General features: G+C 41.5%; 1 protein-coding gene across 6 annotated transcripts in view; it reads left to right on the plus strand.

The window, feature by feature from the left end:
* JAK1 (Janus kinase 1) overlaps positions 1 to 15,053 on the plus strand; it is a 235,316-nt gene that overhangs the window by 168,513 nt on the left and 51,750 nt on the right. For all 6 annotated transcript variants that reach the window (XM_032137308.2, XM_058430812.1, XM_032137307.2 and 3 more), the window contains one exon: positions 12,349 to 12,431. In XM_032137308.2, the coding sequence (XP_031993199.1) occupies positions 12,426 to 12,431 (6 nt within the window). In that variant the 5' untranslated portion in view covers positions 12,349 to 12,425. The remainder of the gene's footprint in view (positions 1 to 12,348; positions 12,432 to 15,053) is intronic.

A 15,053-nucleotide genomic window follows, 5' to 3' on the forward strand; every position in this document is an offset into this window, starting at 1 on the left:
GAGACTGTTTAACTGGATGGCAGTAGAAGGAAACTATGCAAATTCTGCTAACTGAAGTTCTCCCACACCCTTGAGTCCACATTTCACAGGCTTGTGAGATGAAAACTGGTCAAAATCAGGTTCTAATAATCTCTTTGTCATCTGCAGTGATGCCTGAGAAGGTCTGATATGGTCTTCTGAATCAATCAAGGGAAGGCAGAATTTCATCCAACATGACTTTTGTGCGTTTGCTGTATTCAGCTCCCTGGAAACAAAGGTGCCTTAAGTTTATCAGTTATCCAGAACACTGAATTCTGGATAATAGAGGAACAGGGCTGTGTAAACAACTCTACTGAGTAATAGATGGCCTCCTGGCCTCTGGTTTCTGACTCTGTATTCCCTTTTATCCAAGGACAAGATGTTACAAAAATAATTCAGAGTGACTCCCAAGGGCAGCCCCATGAACTTGCTCGTCCCTCTGACTGTGCTAGCAGAGGAGGATGAATCAACAGCAGAATGTTGACTCCCCCGGTGCTATTAGTGGATGTCCCAGCCAGACGCGACAACCAGGAAGACAAGCTTTGGGAAAGTTCTTTCTGACTCATTAACATCACGATTTACACAAGAAAACCTCTAGCTTCTCATTTTATTTCATTTTTTAAAGAAGTTTCCTTTTTGTGTGTGTGTATAGCGAGGTGGGGCGAAAGTATGGATCCCTCAAATGAATATTCAAATTAGCTCTTACCCGTAGCAGTATTTGAACTGTTTGCTCAGTTAAATTTTATTGTTCTTTCTCAATGTACAGTGCCTATATATCCATCAAAGAGTAGCTGATTCATTAAGAATCTTTAAAAAGAAGGATATTATTTTTACACAGTTGAATTTCAGATGTCCTATGCCCATGCCTTTCCCATCATTTCCTATGTGTGAGAGCCCCCACCCCACGTAGCAGCACACCTTCACATACTGGGGACTTTCTACTTTCTGAGGAATTCACATGAATCTGGGGATTTGGGTTCTTCTTGGGTAGTATCCCCTCAGAAGAAAATCCAGACTCCTTAGGGGGGCGTTTATAGCCTGGGCCCAGTTTTCCTCCTTACCTCATGTTTTTTAGTTCTACACAAACCTGTTTAGTCTTCAGTCAAGTGCCTTACCCGCCGGCTTTCCTCCTCCTCCTCCTCCTCCTCCTCCTCCTCCTCCTCCTCCTCCGCCTCCTCCGCCTCCTCCTCCTCCTCCTCCTCCGCCGCCGCCGCCGCCGCCGCCTCCTCTTCTTCTTCCTCCTTTTCCTCCTCTTCTTCTTTTTTTTTTTTTTTTTTTTTTTGAGATGCAGTCTTGCTCTGTTGCCCAGGCTGGAGTGCAGTGGCGCAGCTCACTGCAACCTCCGCCTTCTGGTTCAAGTGATTCTCCTGCCTCAGCCTCCCAAGTAGCTGGGACTACAGGTGCACACCACCACACCTGGCTAATTTTTGTATTTTTAGTAGGGACTGGGTTTCACCATGTTGGCCAGGCTGGTCTCAAAGTCCTGACCTCAAGTGATCCACCCGCCTCGGCCTTCCAAAGTGCTGAGATTGCAGGCGTGAGCCATCGTGCCCAACCCCACCTTCCTTCTTTTGCTATTTCTTCGTGTTTCCCTTATTTGGAATGTTGCCCTCACTCAGCTCCTGTTTTCATCCTGTTTGTATCCCACCTTCTTCGTAGTGATAGTAGTAGTATTGCATGCCTGCTGTGAGCCAGTTTTCCTACTGTGTTTATGTATATATTTTTCCAAGAGTTTAAAATAAGCCTGTAAAATAATTACGATGATTCTTATTTGCAAATGAGAAAACAGTCATAGAAAGTTAAAAATTATTCAAAGCCAGCTACTAAGTGGCAGGGCTGAGGTTTTCCTGAGCCTGAACATTCAGCGCCACCATGCTGGTTTTCCCTGCCGTCCTCTGGATCTGATCAAACTCACTACACCAGCCTCACTCTCAGACCTTCTCCAGATGTGCTCTTTTCCTTTGGTCGGGTGTGTCCTGTGTTTGGCAATCAGTCATGTATTATTACCTTGCTATGTGCTTGGGTTGCTAATTCTTCTTTGGTGATATATCTTTTCTTGTTTTCTTTTCTTTTTACTGAGCTGTGCGTTGCAGGCTTTACACAATGCATTTTTGTTGATTTTACTTAATTAATGATGTCCTGGAACAAGTGAGTTATTTCTCCTAGTTATATTTAGCCCAATTAGTCATTTACATCCTACCATAATATTTGCCTCCACTAATTGCTAAGTAGTCTTGCAAATTATCCTTCAGTCTTCTTTTTCTACACTTTTATTCCTGGGAAGGAAAGACAAAAGAAGCTCCGTGGCTGGCGTCTGTAGTGTATCCCATCCCCTGCAAAGAAACCAACAGAAAAATTAAGTGGAATGAAAGACCAGGCATTGCCACTAAATAGTTTGATACTTTGAAATGGATGCCAGTTTGGCTAAATTCAAGTGTTGTCTGTTAGACAAGGGCTATTTGTAAAAGAATTGTGAATGTAAGCATGCTCTGGACTGTGCTTCAAGGATGCAAAAAAGTGTCATTGAGACTGCCTTCCTATGTGCAGAGTGGGAAAAGGAGCATTTATCTTGAGAAAGAATAACTGCATCTGATCACCCTTTTCAATTCATTGATAGGGAAATATAATTAAAGATTCCTAACCTATTTCAGGATACCCATCTACCATCTAAATCTCCAAGACCTGGATAGCTTCCCTGTTCCTGAGTAGTTCCCATTCATAGGCATACACTGAACTCTTCATTCACAATAACCATTGTTTCCATGAAATACTTTGAAAATTTTGCACAGTTGCAAGGTACACAGAATGGATTTTGAATTCTTTAGGTTGTACGAAGCATCCCTAGATGTGATCATGAACTTAGACACCTGGGACTGTGAGAATAAGTCATGCGTAAGAAGAGTGGTTTGGCAGAATTTTAAAAATAGACCTTCCATGCTTTGTGGGTATAGTTTCTACATATTCTAGATCTTTGTGGTACCATTATATGGCTGTAGGAGGTAACCAACTGAAGAGCTTTCTGGGAGCAGAAGCTTATTGTGAAATGAAGACTGTGAATATGCATTGTATGGGTCTCAGTCCAGCTGTTTGTATTGAAACATCATAGGCTATACATTGTGAGAAAAGAGAAGTAATCTCGTGGTAACCAAAGAAGTTTGAGGTGAAATATGTCTCACTGTTTCATATTCAGCTGGGGAATGTCTCACTGTTTTATATTCACTTTCTTATATTTGCTGAAATAAAAACATATAAGGTAAATTTGATTAGTAGTAACCTTGTTGGGTCCTTTAAAACAGTGTTTTTCAAACTGTAGTCTGTTAATCTACTGGACTGTGAAATCTGTTTTGTGGGTCTTGTTTAGCATTTAAAAATGTATTAAATATAAGAAAATATAGAATAGAAGGTAGAGGGAGTGGCACATAGTAAGGATCAATATCTTTTTGTGAAACTTGTGTGTCGTATACACACATGTATACTATAAAATATATTTTTTACGGTGGATCATTGTCAAAAAAGACTGAAAAGCTGTTTTAAGCATGGCTGTCAGCATAGGTTCCTAGGATACCAGACAGTGATGTGTAACCCTAGCTGGATTCTTGGCTGAATGCTAGGGGAAACTGGGGCAGACTGGGGAGGAGTGAGAGGTGGCACAGTGGCTCCGGAGGCGCCGTGGTGACCTGCCGATCCTGCTCTGTGCTGATGCTGCTGCTGCCTTGGTGAAAACTAAGTGCATTACTCATTATGCGGGTAGGGTTCGCTGAGAGCTCTGCCAGCAGTTTAAGATTGGAGTCTTTGTTGGCAGGGCAGTTTCAAAGCTGAACATAAAAACTGGTTACGGTGTTTTGGTTGAGGGGGCCAAGTGTAGGGGGGCCATATAGGGAAAGATTTTTCTTGAGATTTCCTGTTTTTTTTTTTTTTTAAGACATAGTCTTGCTCTGACGCCTAGGCTGGAGTGCAGCGGCATGATCTCTGCTCTCTGCAACCTCCGCCTCCCGGGTTCAAGCGATTACCCTGCCTCAGCCTCCTGAATAGCTGGGATTACAGGCACCCACCACCACGCCCGGCTAACTTTTTTGTTTTTTGTTTTTTTTAGTAGAGACAGGGTTTCACCGTATTGGCCAGACTGGTTTCGAACTCCTGACCTCAAGTGATCTGCCCGCCTTGGCGTCCCAAAGTGCTGGGATTACAGGCGTGAGCCACTGTGCCTGGCCTCGTTTTGTTTTATTTTCTCTCCTAACTTACATTTTGAGGCAATAGCTGAGTAATTTTGGTGCATAGACTAGAATGGACATTTGCCATTTGAGGGGTTGTCCAACATCTGAACCCCCTTTGTTTCTAGAGTGGTCTCCCATTGTTGCTATGGAAGCTGAAGGAGGTGCAGACACATAACTGAGGGCAAACTAGGTTCAACCTCTTCGATTCCTCCTCCTCAGGACTTTGAATCTGGAGGGAGTGGTGCAAACATACAGAGGTGGCTTGAGATCATTCATGGAAGCAGCAGAGTTGGGAGTCCAGTCCTGGTGATGGCTGGTGACTGGGGGAGGCTGTGCGAGCAGTGGTGTCCTTATCAGCCTGTTCCTCTGTCCTTCTGTCTTTCCCTTAAACTCATTTTACCCTTAGGTAAGGAGAGCTGGTTTCTGTTGGTTGTACCCAAGAACACTGAGTGGATATAGGAACCATGTTAGATTGGTGTCTGCCCTAAATGAACTTAGTATGTGACAGGTGAGAGGAAGTAGGTGAATGCTTGGTACACACAAATAGTAAAATTTAGCAAGGGGTGGAAGGATTCAGGGTTGTTTTCCTGTGTATTCCTTTAAATTATGGGTAACTTCAAGCTTTGTCAGATGGCTTATCAGCAGGAGATTCTATGTCTTTACATTGTGACATTTTGGAAATACATGTTAATAAAAAATGAACTGTGTTAGGTGCAGTACAAAATGGTTTCAAAGTTATAAGTTAGGGTTTGTTTTGTTTCTTTTTTCAGTTTTAAGCTTTTAAAAAGCCTTGCGTATACTCACAGAAAACTGATTTCCTGATGGGTGTGAGCATTTTATTTTAGCATTAAGAGATTTAGGGAAATCTTGAATCATCATCACAACAACCCTGTAAAGTAGCTACTTCTATTATTCTGAGGAAACAAACTCAACAGAGGTTAAGAAACTGGCCTAAGGTCTCAGAGAGTGGGTGTTAGAGCTGGGATCTGGACCCAGGTTAGGGTGACTCCAAGAGCAGGCTTTTAACTGCTTCTATAAGGAACTTTGGAGGGCATCCAATACTTTTTTAGTATGCAGGGTTTGAGCTCGGAGAGGATAAGAGGCTTGCTGAAGACCAGGCAGGTCCTAGTGGATCTGGGCTGGAACATGGGCCTTTTTCTGATTGGTGGGAAGAAGCTCCTGCACAAGCTCTGTTCCTATTGCACCCTCCCCTCCTTTCCTTGCTGTCTGCCTTTTTCCTGCATGATTCTTCCTGTCTGCATACTCTTTCCTGCACAATTGTGCTTGTGATTTTCCTTCTTCCTGGCCTTTTTTTTTTTTTTTAAAGAACAGCTGTACGTTTCCTCTCTCTTTTTAAGTCTTCTCCATTTCTGAAAACTGAGAGCAGATTCCTCTCTCCTTGATTCCCTCTCAGCCCAAAGCATGGCCCTTGTGCCCTCTCTTTTTGACTCCCATAGTTCTCAATGTCTGTCTCTCAGCATGCCCTCACAGCCTCTTCCCTGGGGTTCCCATGTATATGTTAGTCTTGCCAGCTGTCAGTAGACTGTAAGATTTTTGGCATGCTCAGATGTATTTGTGTTCTTTGGATTCCCCTGAAGTCCCACACCTTGCCCAAGGCAGAGTGGTAAACGGAAAGGGGAGTGAGGCTAGAGCTGAGAAATGTGTTTGAGACCTATCTCACCTCTCACTGGCCGGTTGACCGCGGGAACGCCTTAGCTGAGTCTTCTCATCTGAAGGGGCTGTGAAACTGGAATGTGGTTATAGATGTGAAAGCCCTTTTTAAGCCATAAAGTGCTATATAAATGCAAGGTTTTATTGTGATGGCACAAGTGCTTCAGAAGTATTTTTGGGATAAATGATTAAAAAGCACATATTATGGCTGGGTGAGGTGGTTCATGCCTGTCATCTTAACAATTTGGGAGGCTGAGATGGGAGGACTGCTTGAGTCCAGGAGTATGAGACCACCTTGGGCACCATAGTGAGACCCCTTTTCCAAAAACAACAACAAAAATTAACTGAATGTGGTGGTGTGCACCTGTTATCCCACCTTCTTGGGAGGCTGAGGCAGGAGGTTCACTTGAACCCAGGAGGTCAAGGCTGCAGTGAACCATGATTGTGCCACTGTATTCCAGCCTGGGTGACACAGCGAGACTCCATTCCCCTCCATCCCCCCAAAAAAAGCACATACTATGAAGACAAGCCATTCTCCCCACCCCGCCATGTTCTGAGTGTCCATTTGTGCCAGCAAGTCTTTGACCCTAGGGGAAGGATATGGATGGCTTCACTAAATCTTATATTCATTGCTCTTTAATAAGGTTATGGATGTATTAGTGGTAATTAGTTTAAAAGTTTTTTAGAAAAGGAAAAGTAACAAAGTCTCTTGGTACAATGTGGCTTTTAGGAAGACACTGACTGACTTTAAGCAAAGTACTATATTTACTTTTATCAGAAACTGTCTCTCACTGAATGCAGGCTCCTTGGGAGCAGTGCGAAGCACCGAACCATTGAGCTGGCATTGATTATTTAATCATCCCTAGTTTATTGTAAATGAAGCAGCACTTACCGTTCTGGGGTATTCCTGGAATTGCTGCTATAGTTAGAAGTGAGTTATTCTGTGTGGCAGGAGTGGCATATAGAAAAGCCATAATTCTGACTTCCTGACAGGAAAAATAGCAGATTTTTTATTTATATGATGTCGTCCTTTTGGCTGGAATCCATCAGCTTTACAGCATCTTGTGATGCTTTCATCAGAACTGTTATTCCACGTCTCCGCATAGCAGTGGGGTCCCAGTAGCAATAGATACAAGTCATTTTCCGTGGCTCTATGGGTGTGAAGCCACTGGCAGTTTCCCTGGCTTGTTGTGTAGGTTAGGCTGTTAGGAGGCTCCTGTCCATGTGTTGCTAGGACTTTCCTCTCACACTGCGGCAGTGGTGCCAGGGCAGAGCATTAGTAGTGGGCAGGAACACAGGGAAGACTGGGGCCCTGCAGTGATTTTTTTAAATGACAGTCCTTTCAGTCTACAGAAGGAAGAGTGTTGGAGTAAGATCAGTCTCCTGGGTGGTTGTTAGACTATGAAAAGTACTAAAAAACCAGAGAAGACAGTGGCGTAGGTGATGGGGACAGTTTAGAGCAGTTCTTCCCCACTGTGGCAAGAGCAGAGTCCTTAGAATCAGGAGTCACGTGTTTGACTCCTGGCACTCTCACTGATTAGCCTAAAACCTCTCATGCTTTTTATGAGAATTAAGTGCAAGTACCTAACTCCAGGCTCAAGATATTGAAATGCTTAGTAGATATTGTTTCTTTTTTTTCCTTGACTGGAACTGTATATTTCATCAAGCTGTAATCAATTTAACAAATTATAGTCAAAATATGAGTGCTTACTGCATGCTAAACTCTGTTAGGCATTTTACATGCATTGACTGACTTAACTCTTAATAGCCCAGTGAGGTAAATGCTATTTTTATCTCCCCACTTACACCAAGAACATTGAGGGTTAGGGATATGAACTAACTTGCCTAAGATTACAACAGCTAGTCGGTGGAGACGTCAGAATTCAAACTCAGGTTGCAATGACTCCAGCCCGTGCTCTTAACTGCTTTGCTGTGTCATCTGAGCTTTATGAAATGGGGCTTTGATTTGTAACTAGGCTTTTGCTCAGAATCCCTATTTAGACTTTGCTCTTCGAAGCAGATTCATAGCCCACTTCAGTCCTCTGCCATAAAGACTATTTTATATTGCGTCAGTACCTTTTTGTACACTTAGACATCTGTAGCCTCTTGCAAAAAGGGCATTGTAGGTACTTGATGGAGAGTTTTTGTAAGTTTTGTTTGTTTGTTTGTTTTTAAAAAGAGACAATTTCTTGCCATATTGCCCAGGCTGGAATCAAACTCCTGGGGCTTAAGCAGTCCTCCTGCCTCAACTTCTCATTGAAAGATATTTTTAATCGTTTCACCAACCATCTAGGCAGGATGTTTCCTCTTAGGTTAATGGGTAGGGAAACTGGCTCAGATGAAAATGACTTGCTCATGGTCACACTTGCTAGTATAGAGTCAGTGGGAACCTACACACCTTGGATTACTGTGCTTTTTTTCATTGCATAATGTTGCTTACTTTGTACCTTCATCTTTCATTTACAGCTGTTACTGAACATACTTCTTGATCACCTAATTTGTGCTGAGGATAAAGCACTAAACACAAGACAAAAAAAAAAAAAAAAAAGTCCTGATCTTCCTGTAGTTTTCATTGTTGTGTTAGGTTTCTTTACCAACGTTAAGACTGGTGCCTGCTGAAATAGTTTATTACGGCTTAAGATTTTTAGTCTTAAAATTTCGTAAGATATTAAGAAGCTGATTTCAGGGCATTTTCTAAATTACATATTTTTCTTTCAATTTTTCTGGGTTCATACCTTAATTCATAAACATTTTATTTGCATTTTCTACTTCAGAAATCAAAAGGTTTGATTCCTTTAAGGCAAACACAAAGTAATTCATTGTAGGTGTGATGGTTTCTTTGGTGAAAATAATCAGATATACATAGTATTTTAATCCTTGTCATTGAGTTTCACTGTCAACCAGTCTGTTTTTAACGGAAAAAATCTGGCAGTGGCCCTTGGCCAAAGCGGCCTCATTCTGATGATCATATTTATGAACATTAAAATAGTCTATTTTTATTTCTTTGTCCACTAGCCAAAATGTATGTTCTTCCCTTGCACAGATACCAGTCTTTCAAAAGATGCCCTTGAAAATTTAAGGGAGTTCCAGTTTTTTCAGACAGATTTCCGGAATTTTGCATCTTGGAAAAATTTGTGACATTTTATCTATTGCAGTGAGGCTTTGTTCCCACCCACAGAATTGTGTCTTGTTTCTTTTATTTTTTCCCTCGTTGAGAATGTGTCAGATATACTTGTCTTTTTCATGAGACTGTGGTAAACTAAAGCAATTTGAGTAACCCACAAAATTTCCCTGATTTTTTTTCATGTAAAACAGCACCTACAAACTTGAGCTACAAAAGTAATCCTCTGTCACCAAAAGAAAGGTATTTTCTTTCAAATCCTTGATAATTTTATAAATAAATTAGGGTGGAAGAATTCACTGCTATCAACAAAAACCTTCTGATTACTCATCCTGGTCCTTCCTGTTTTCTAAGCGTCTTTATATTCATTTGAGTTGGGAATTGAACCCAGTGAATCATGTTCTTTTTAAAGGGTATTTTGTGATTGCTCCTGGTGAATCTTTGTAGCATTGATGATTTTTCCTTTTGTATATTGCAGCAAGAAACTTGAATTTATTTCTTGGAATTATCCAAAGTGTTTATTAATATAAACTGATCTTGCTGCTTTTCTACCTGCTCTAAAAATAATCAGCTAGATCACATTGTCTGGTTTATTTTAGAAGAAATATTATTTGGATGAAGCCATTACACAAATGCTGTAGCACACACACACAAAAACCACTTGTCATCCTGAATGAGGACAGTTGTCATTTCATATAAAGTGGATCAGCAGCCTTAGGTTTAAAGTGCTTAGAACAGTGCCTCCCATGTCTTCTAAGTGCTTTGTGGGTGTTTTCTATTTTTATCATCAGAATGGCAATTCTCTGAGAGTAGAGATTTTGTTGTTATTGAATCGGCATTCAAAAGCATCATAGTTAATGCATGTTGTCTTGAAATTCTGTTGCTGCTCTTGTTTTCTCAAAGAGTTTAATCTCTAGGCTAAGCATCACAAATCTATACCGTTTTACTGTCCTGTTCAATAATACTGGAGGTCAGTTTGAAGATTAGGTATAATGTGATTGCAATGTAGTATTGCTTGCAGAAGAGACAGAATGATTGGAAAACCAAACTCTCCTTGATTACTGGTTTTTGTAGAATTCTAGTTCTAGAAGAATCTTAGTGATTTTAGTCGGATCCTTGAATCTTACATGAGGCTAAGACAAGTTCCATGACTCCTAAGTTGAAGTAACACATGGTCTGATAGTGCATATTAAAAAACTTTTTAAGTTCTGGCCAGGTGCGGTGGCTCACGCCTGTAATCCCAGCACTTTGGGAGGCTGAGGTGGGCGGATCACGAGGTCAAGAGATCGAGACCATCCTGGCCAACATGGTGAAACCCCATCTCTACTAAAAATACAAAAATTAGCTGGACGTAGTGGTGCATGCTTGTAGTCCCGGCTACTCGGGAGGCTGAGGCATGAGAATCACTTGAACCTGAGAGGCAGAGGTTGCGGTGAGCCGAGATCATGCCACTGCCCTCCAGCCTGGCGACAGAGTGAGACTTAGGCTCAAACAAAAAACAACAACAACAACAACAACAGAAAAACACCTTCGTAAGTTCTAAAAAGGTTTATACAGTAGCCCTTCTGAATGGAGCCTGGGCCTGGTGGAACTTACAGGTCTCTTCCTGTCCTAAAAGGCTCTGAGTTGTGACCCTTTCCGGGTTTGAGGCATGCTTTTCAGTACTCCCCTCTGGTCAGTTTTCACTGATCCTTGGCAGCTGGTAACGGTGTGCTGTGGGGAAACCTGGGGTAGACAGGCTCCAGACATGCAGTTAGCAAGCACTGCCTATGTACTGGCAAGTGCTGTTGGGTGCCCAAGTGTAAAAAGGAGTATTGTGAGGTTTTCCTGTTCAAGCAACGGGAGAGACAAGCCTAGCTCCTTTCTGCTATAGGACCTTTTCCCCACCCATGCTGATCCTTTTGCTGAGACTGCTATCTCCCTGTTGGCTTCATGCCCCACCTCCCTGGACATCCATTGCATCTTAACTCAATGTCCCTTCCCTCCTGAGCCCCAGACCAGATCACATTCCCTCTATTTTATGTTCTCTACTTTTCCTTCATAGCATTTTAGCTCTTTGTAATGACCTCTTTCTGCACATCTTAGTTTGATTCCATTCTTTCTATTGACTGTAAGCTCCATGTAGGCAGGGACCGTATTGCTCTTGTCCTTTGAATTAGCTTAGTTTCTGCAGAGCTGTTTGAAAATACTTGTTGGAAGAGTGAATCTCTGAAGTGTAGCATCTGAAGTCCTGCTTCTGAGCAGAAGCAAGGCATTAGCATGTAGCTAGTTTCTAATTGCTGTTCTGAGGCAGGGCAGGGTGTTTATTCACATAATTAAAACAATTGATTATATTAATTTTTAAAAAACTTTTGTGCAATGATTTTAATCTTGTTAAAATTGGCCATACCAAAATAGCCAAATCAAAGTCATCACAATCAAATTCATACTTGTCTCCCCTGCCAGGCTTTCCATCATTACTTTTACTTAAGTCTTACCCACTGCAGAAAGCCTTCCCAAGCCAGCCCTTGCCAGTGTTAGTCACCAGAGCTAACAACATCCTGACGCACTCACACTATTGATTTTAGGTTGCTTTTGTGTTTCCATTTGTGCTGTCTCCAACCTTCTGTTGTAAGGCCCTGTGGGGATGCCGGCCTCATGGCCTGAGAGGTAACCCATCTCCCTCTCCCCCTTCGCTGCCACCCTGTAATGCCTGGGGCTATGCTCTTCCTAAAACTGGATTCTGATAAAATGTGTTGAGTGGCCAGACAGAAAACTGAGGTGATAATCACTATTAACTTGAGAACCAATTTTGAATCACCAAGGTTGGTAGCTTATTATTAGCAAAAATAATTTGATTCTACTGTTAAGGAATTTGTGAGAAGCAATAAGGAAAGCTGTTAAAATAATACAAAGCTGTGTGTGTGTGTGTGTGTGTAGACAAGGTTGGGGGAGGGTAATTCTAGAAGGAATGAGAAATTAAAGTGCACGTTTTTGGATGTCCTAAACTATTGTTCACAGAATCAGGAGAGGGGCTGTTGATGGAAAAAGCACACAATCTTCATTTACATTGGACAGGACACTCCATGTCAGGAAGCAAAAATCCCTGGCTTCCTTTCTTGATGTGGTGAAGTTAGTATCTTCTTTGATGTTTGCACCCTAAGATGTCTCTCTGTCCTCTTGATGTCCTAGGCCATTTTTGTTTGTTTTGTTTTTTTCCTTCTTCCTCCCAAATGCTTTTTCTTGCCTGCTTATGGTTTGGGCTGTGTCCTTAATGAAAATGCCCTCTTATTTTCAGATGCAATTACCTCTGCCACTGATTTATTTATTTATTTTTGTCTTTAGCGCTTCTCTGAAGTATCTTTGGAAAGTAGAGAAGAAAATCCAGTCTGCTTCTTGGGGAACACTGGACAGCTGAATAAATGCAGGTATGTAGATTTGCATATTTTTAAAAAAGGAAAATATCTGGCTTTAAAAAAATTGATGAGACCGTGTTCTTGAGGCTGTAGGGCTATTGGTGCTATTGCCTTTAATTTTTTAAAATTGATGTATTTATTCATTCCCAATGTTGAGTATGCTGGTTAAAAAAAAATCTCAAGTACAAAAGTATAGGAGGTACAGAGTAAAAGTTAAACTTCCCTTATAATCTCTCCCAGATGTTCACCACTGTTAAGGATTTATTGTGTGTTCTTCCAGATTTTAGTATGCATGTGCATAATCATATTATACATGTTGTGCATATGCATGATCATACTATCCATATTATGCTTTTTTCTTTTTTTTTTTTTTTTTTTTTTTTTTTTTTTTTTTTTTTTTTTTTTTTGTATTTTTAGTAGAGACGGGGTTTCACCGTGGTCTCGATCTCCTGACCTCGTGATCCGCCCGCCTCGGCCTCCCAAAGTGCTGGGATTACAAGCGTGAGCCACCGCGCTCGGCCAATATTATGCTTTTTTCATTTTGCAGAATGTCCTATGCATCTTTCTGCGTTGATTCACATACGGCTTTATGTTATCCTTTTGACAGCCACGTAGTAGTCCTGCCTGTTTTGTTTAGTGAGTCCTCTCCTACTGGACATTGTCATTTGGATTTTTTCTTATTTCTTTTTTTTTTTTTTTTTTGAGACGGAGTCTTGCTCTGTCACCAGGCTGGAGTGCAGTGGTGTGATCTCGGCTCACTGCAACCTCCGCTTTCCCAGGTTCAAGCAATTCTCCTGCCTCAGCCTCCTGAGTAGGTGAGATTACAGGTGCGTGCCACCATGCCAAAACATTGTTAAGATGCAGCCATGCTTTTGAGTATTGCTGTATTTGGACTCTTGTAAAATATTTCATTCATTAAATATACCACAGTTATTTTCATCTACTCTCTTATGAGTGGACACTTGTTCTTCCCTTCCCATATTACAGGTTTATATTACTGTTGACAGTACAGATACCAGGATTCTTGTATGTGTTTTACAGTGTACATGTGTAAGAAATACTCATGGGTATGTGTCTTAGGATGGAATTGGTAGGCTTTGAGATATGTGAATTGTAGTTTCAAAATGTAACAAGTTGTTTCAAAGTAATGGCACCAATTTACATTTCTACTGATAATATATATAAAAAACTCTAAAGTTTTCGAACACTTGGTATTTTCAGGTATTGTAACATTTTTCTATTTTTCAGGTATTGTAATTTTTCTATTTTTAGTAGAGACGGGGTTTCGCCATGTTGGTCAGGCTGGTCTCGATCTCTTGACCTCGTGATCTGCCCGCCTCAGCCTCCCAAAATGCTGGGATTACAGGCGTGAGCCGCTGCGCCTGGCCGATTTTTTCTTATTTCAAACAATGTGACATCTTGTGAATATATAATTACATGCATTTGCCTGTTTATTTCCTTAGAGTTAAAGGGTACAACACTGTCTTTGGATTCTTCCCCTGTCACGTCTATAAAGACTCTCAAGGACAAAGGTTTATCTTACATTATGAAGCAGGCTTTTAGCTACTCTGTTTTCCATCACAATTTTTCAATGTGGGATGGGGTTAGGGGTTCAGTGCTGGGTTTTCAAGTGGTATTGCTTGTTGATCTTAATCATAATTTCATAATTTCAAGGTTCATTATGAACTAACTGTTTCAGGCTGGTTTCCAGAAGATTCTGGTCTTCAGATTTATTTGGAAATTGAACAGTTAAAATTGAATACCTCTCAGTTTGTAGCATTGAGGCATATCTGGTTAATGTCCCTTTTTTCAGAATCTCTCCTCACCAGGGGAGCTAATAGACCAAGCAAATGAATTTGGTGAAGAGAACTGTTACTGCTGTCTGCCCTGTATGACTTTTCTTGTTTGGAGGAGCCTCCTTGGGTCATTCTGCAAGCACCCATTATGTGTAAGCCTCTGTGCTTCTTACGGATATAGAGAAAAATGACTCAGTTCTTAAGGAACTCACAGCATGTGCGTAAGATGCTTAAATTTCCTGTGGCTAGTGCAGTGGGATAAGTTTAGGAGCAAGAAGCGAGGGCCTTAGGGAATGGGATGGAGGTTCAGAGATGGCTTTCTGCAGGAGGCGATATCTGAGCTGAATTCTAAAGAAAGGTGAAGTTTGCCATGCAAGGGATAAGGTAGAAAGATATTCCTGTAGAGGAATCAGTGTGAGTGAAGGCAGGAGGGTGAGAAGCAGCATTGGGTAGGGGAGAATACGGTAACACTGACAGCCTTGTGGGTTTCAAGCATGAAGCAAGAAGCTCAGAGTGACAGAAGATAAGGCGAGGAAGGCTGGCTGGCCAGATGATGGTGCGGGGCTCTGTTTCAGAGTCTCAGAATTACTCTGTAGATTAATGGGAAGCCCTTGGAGGATCTGATATGTGTTACGGAGAAATTACTTTAGGGGTTTAAGTGAAGGTTGGCTTGGCAGACAGGAAGAAAGTAGTAGGAGTGTGGGGTCAGCAAATTAGTTTGTAGCCCATTGATATTGGGCAAGAAGAAGAAAGAATATGTAGGGCTTTCCCTTGTCTTTCCTCCTTTCTGGCTTTGCCCAAGGCTAAGTTGCTGAGGTTGGTTCTTTGGCCCTAGTTG

The sequence above is a fragment of the Hylobates moloch genome, unplaced genomic scaffold, assembly GCF_009828535.3.
Source record: "Hylobates moloch isolate HMO894 unplaced genomic scaffold, HMol_V3 SCAFFOLD_18, whole genome shotgun sequence".
Lineage (NCBI taxonomy): Eukaryota > Metazoa > Chordata > Mammalia > Primates > Hylobatidae > Hylobates > Hylobates moloch.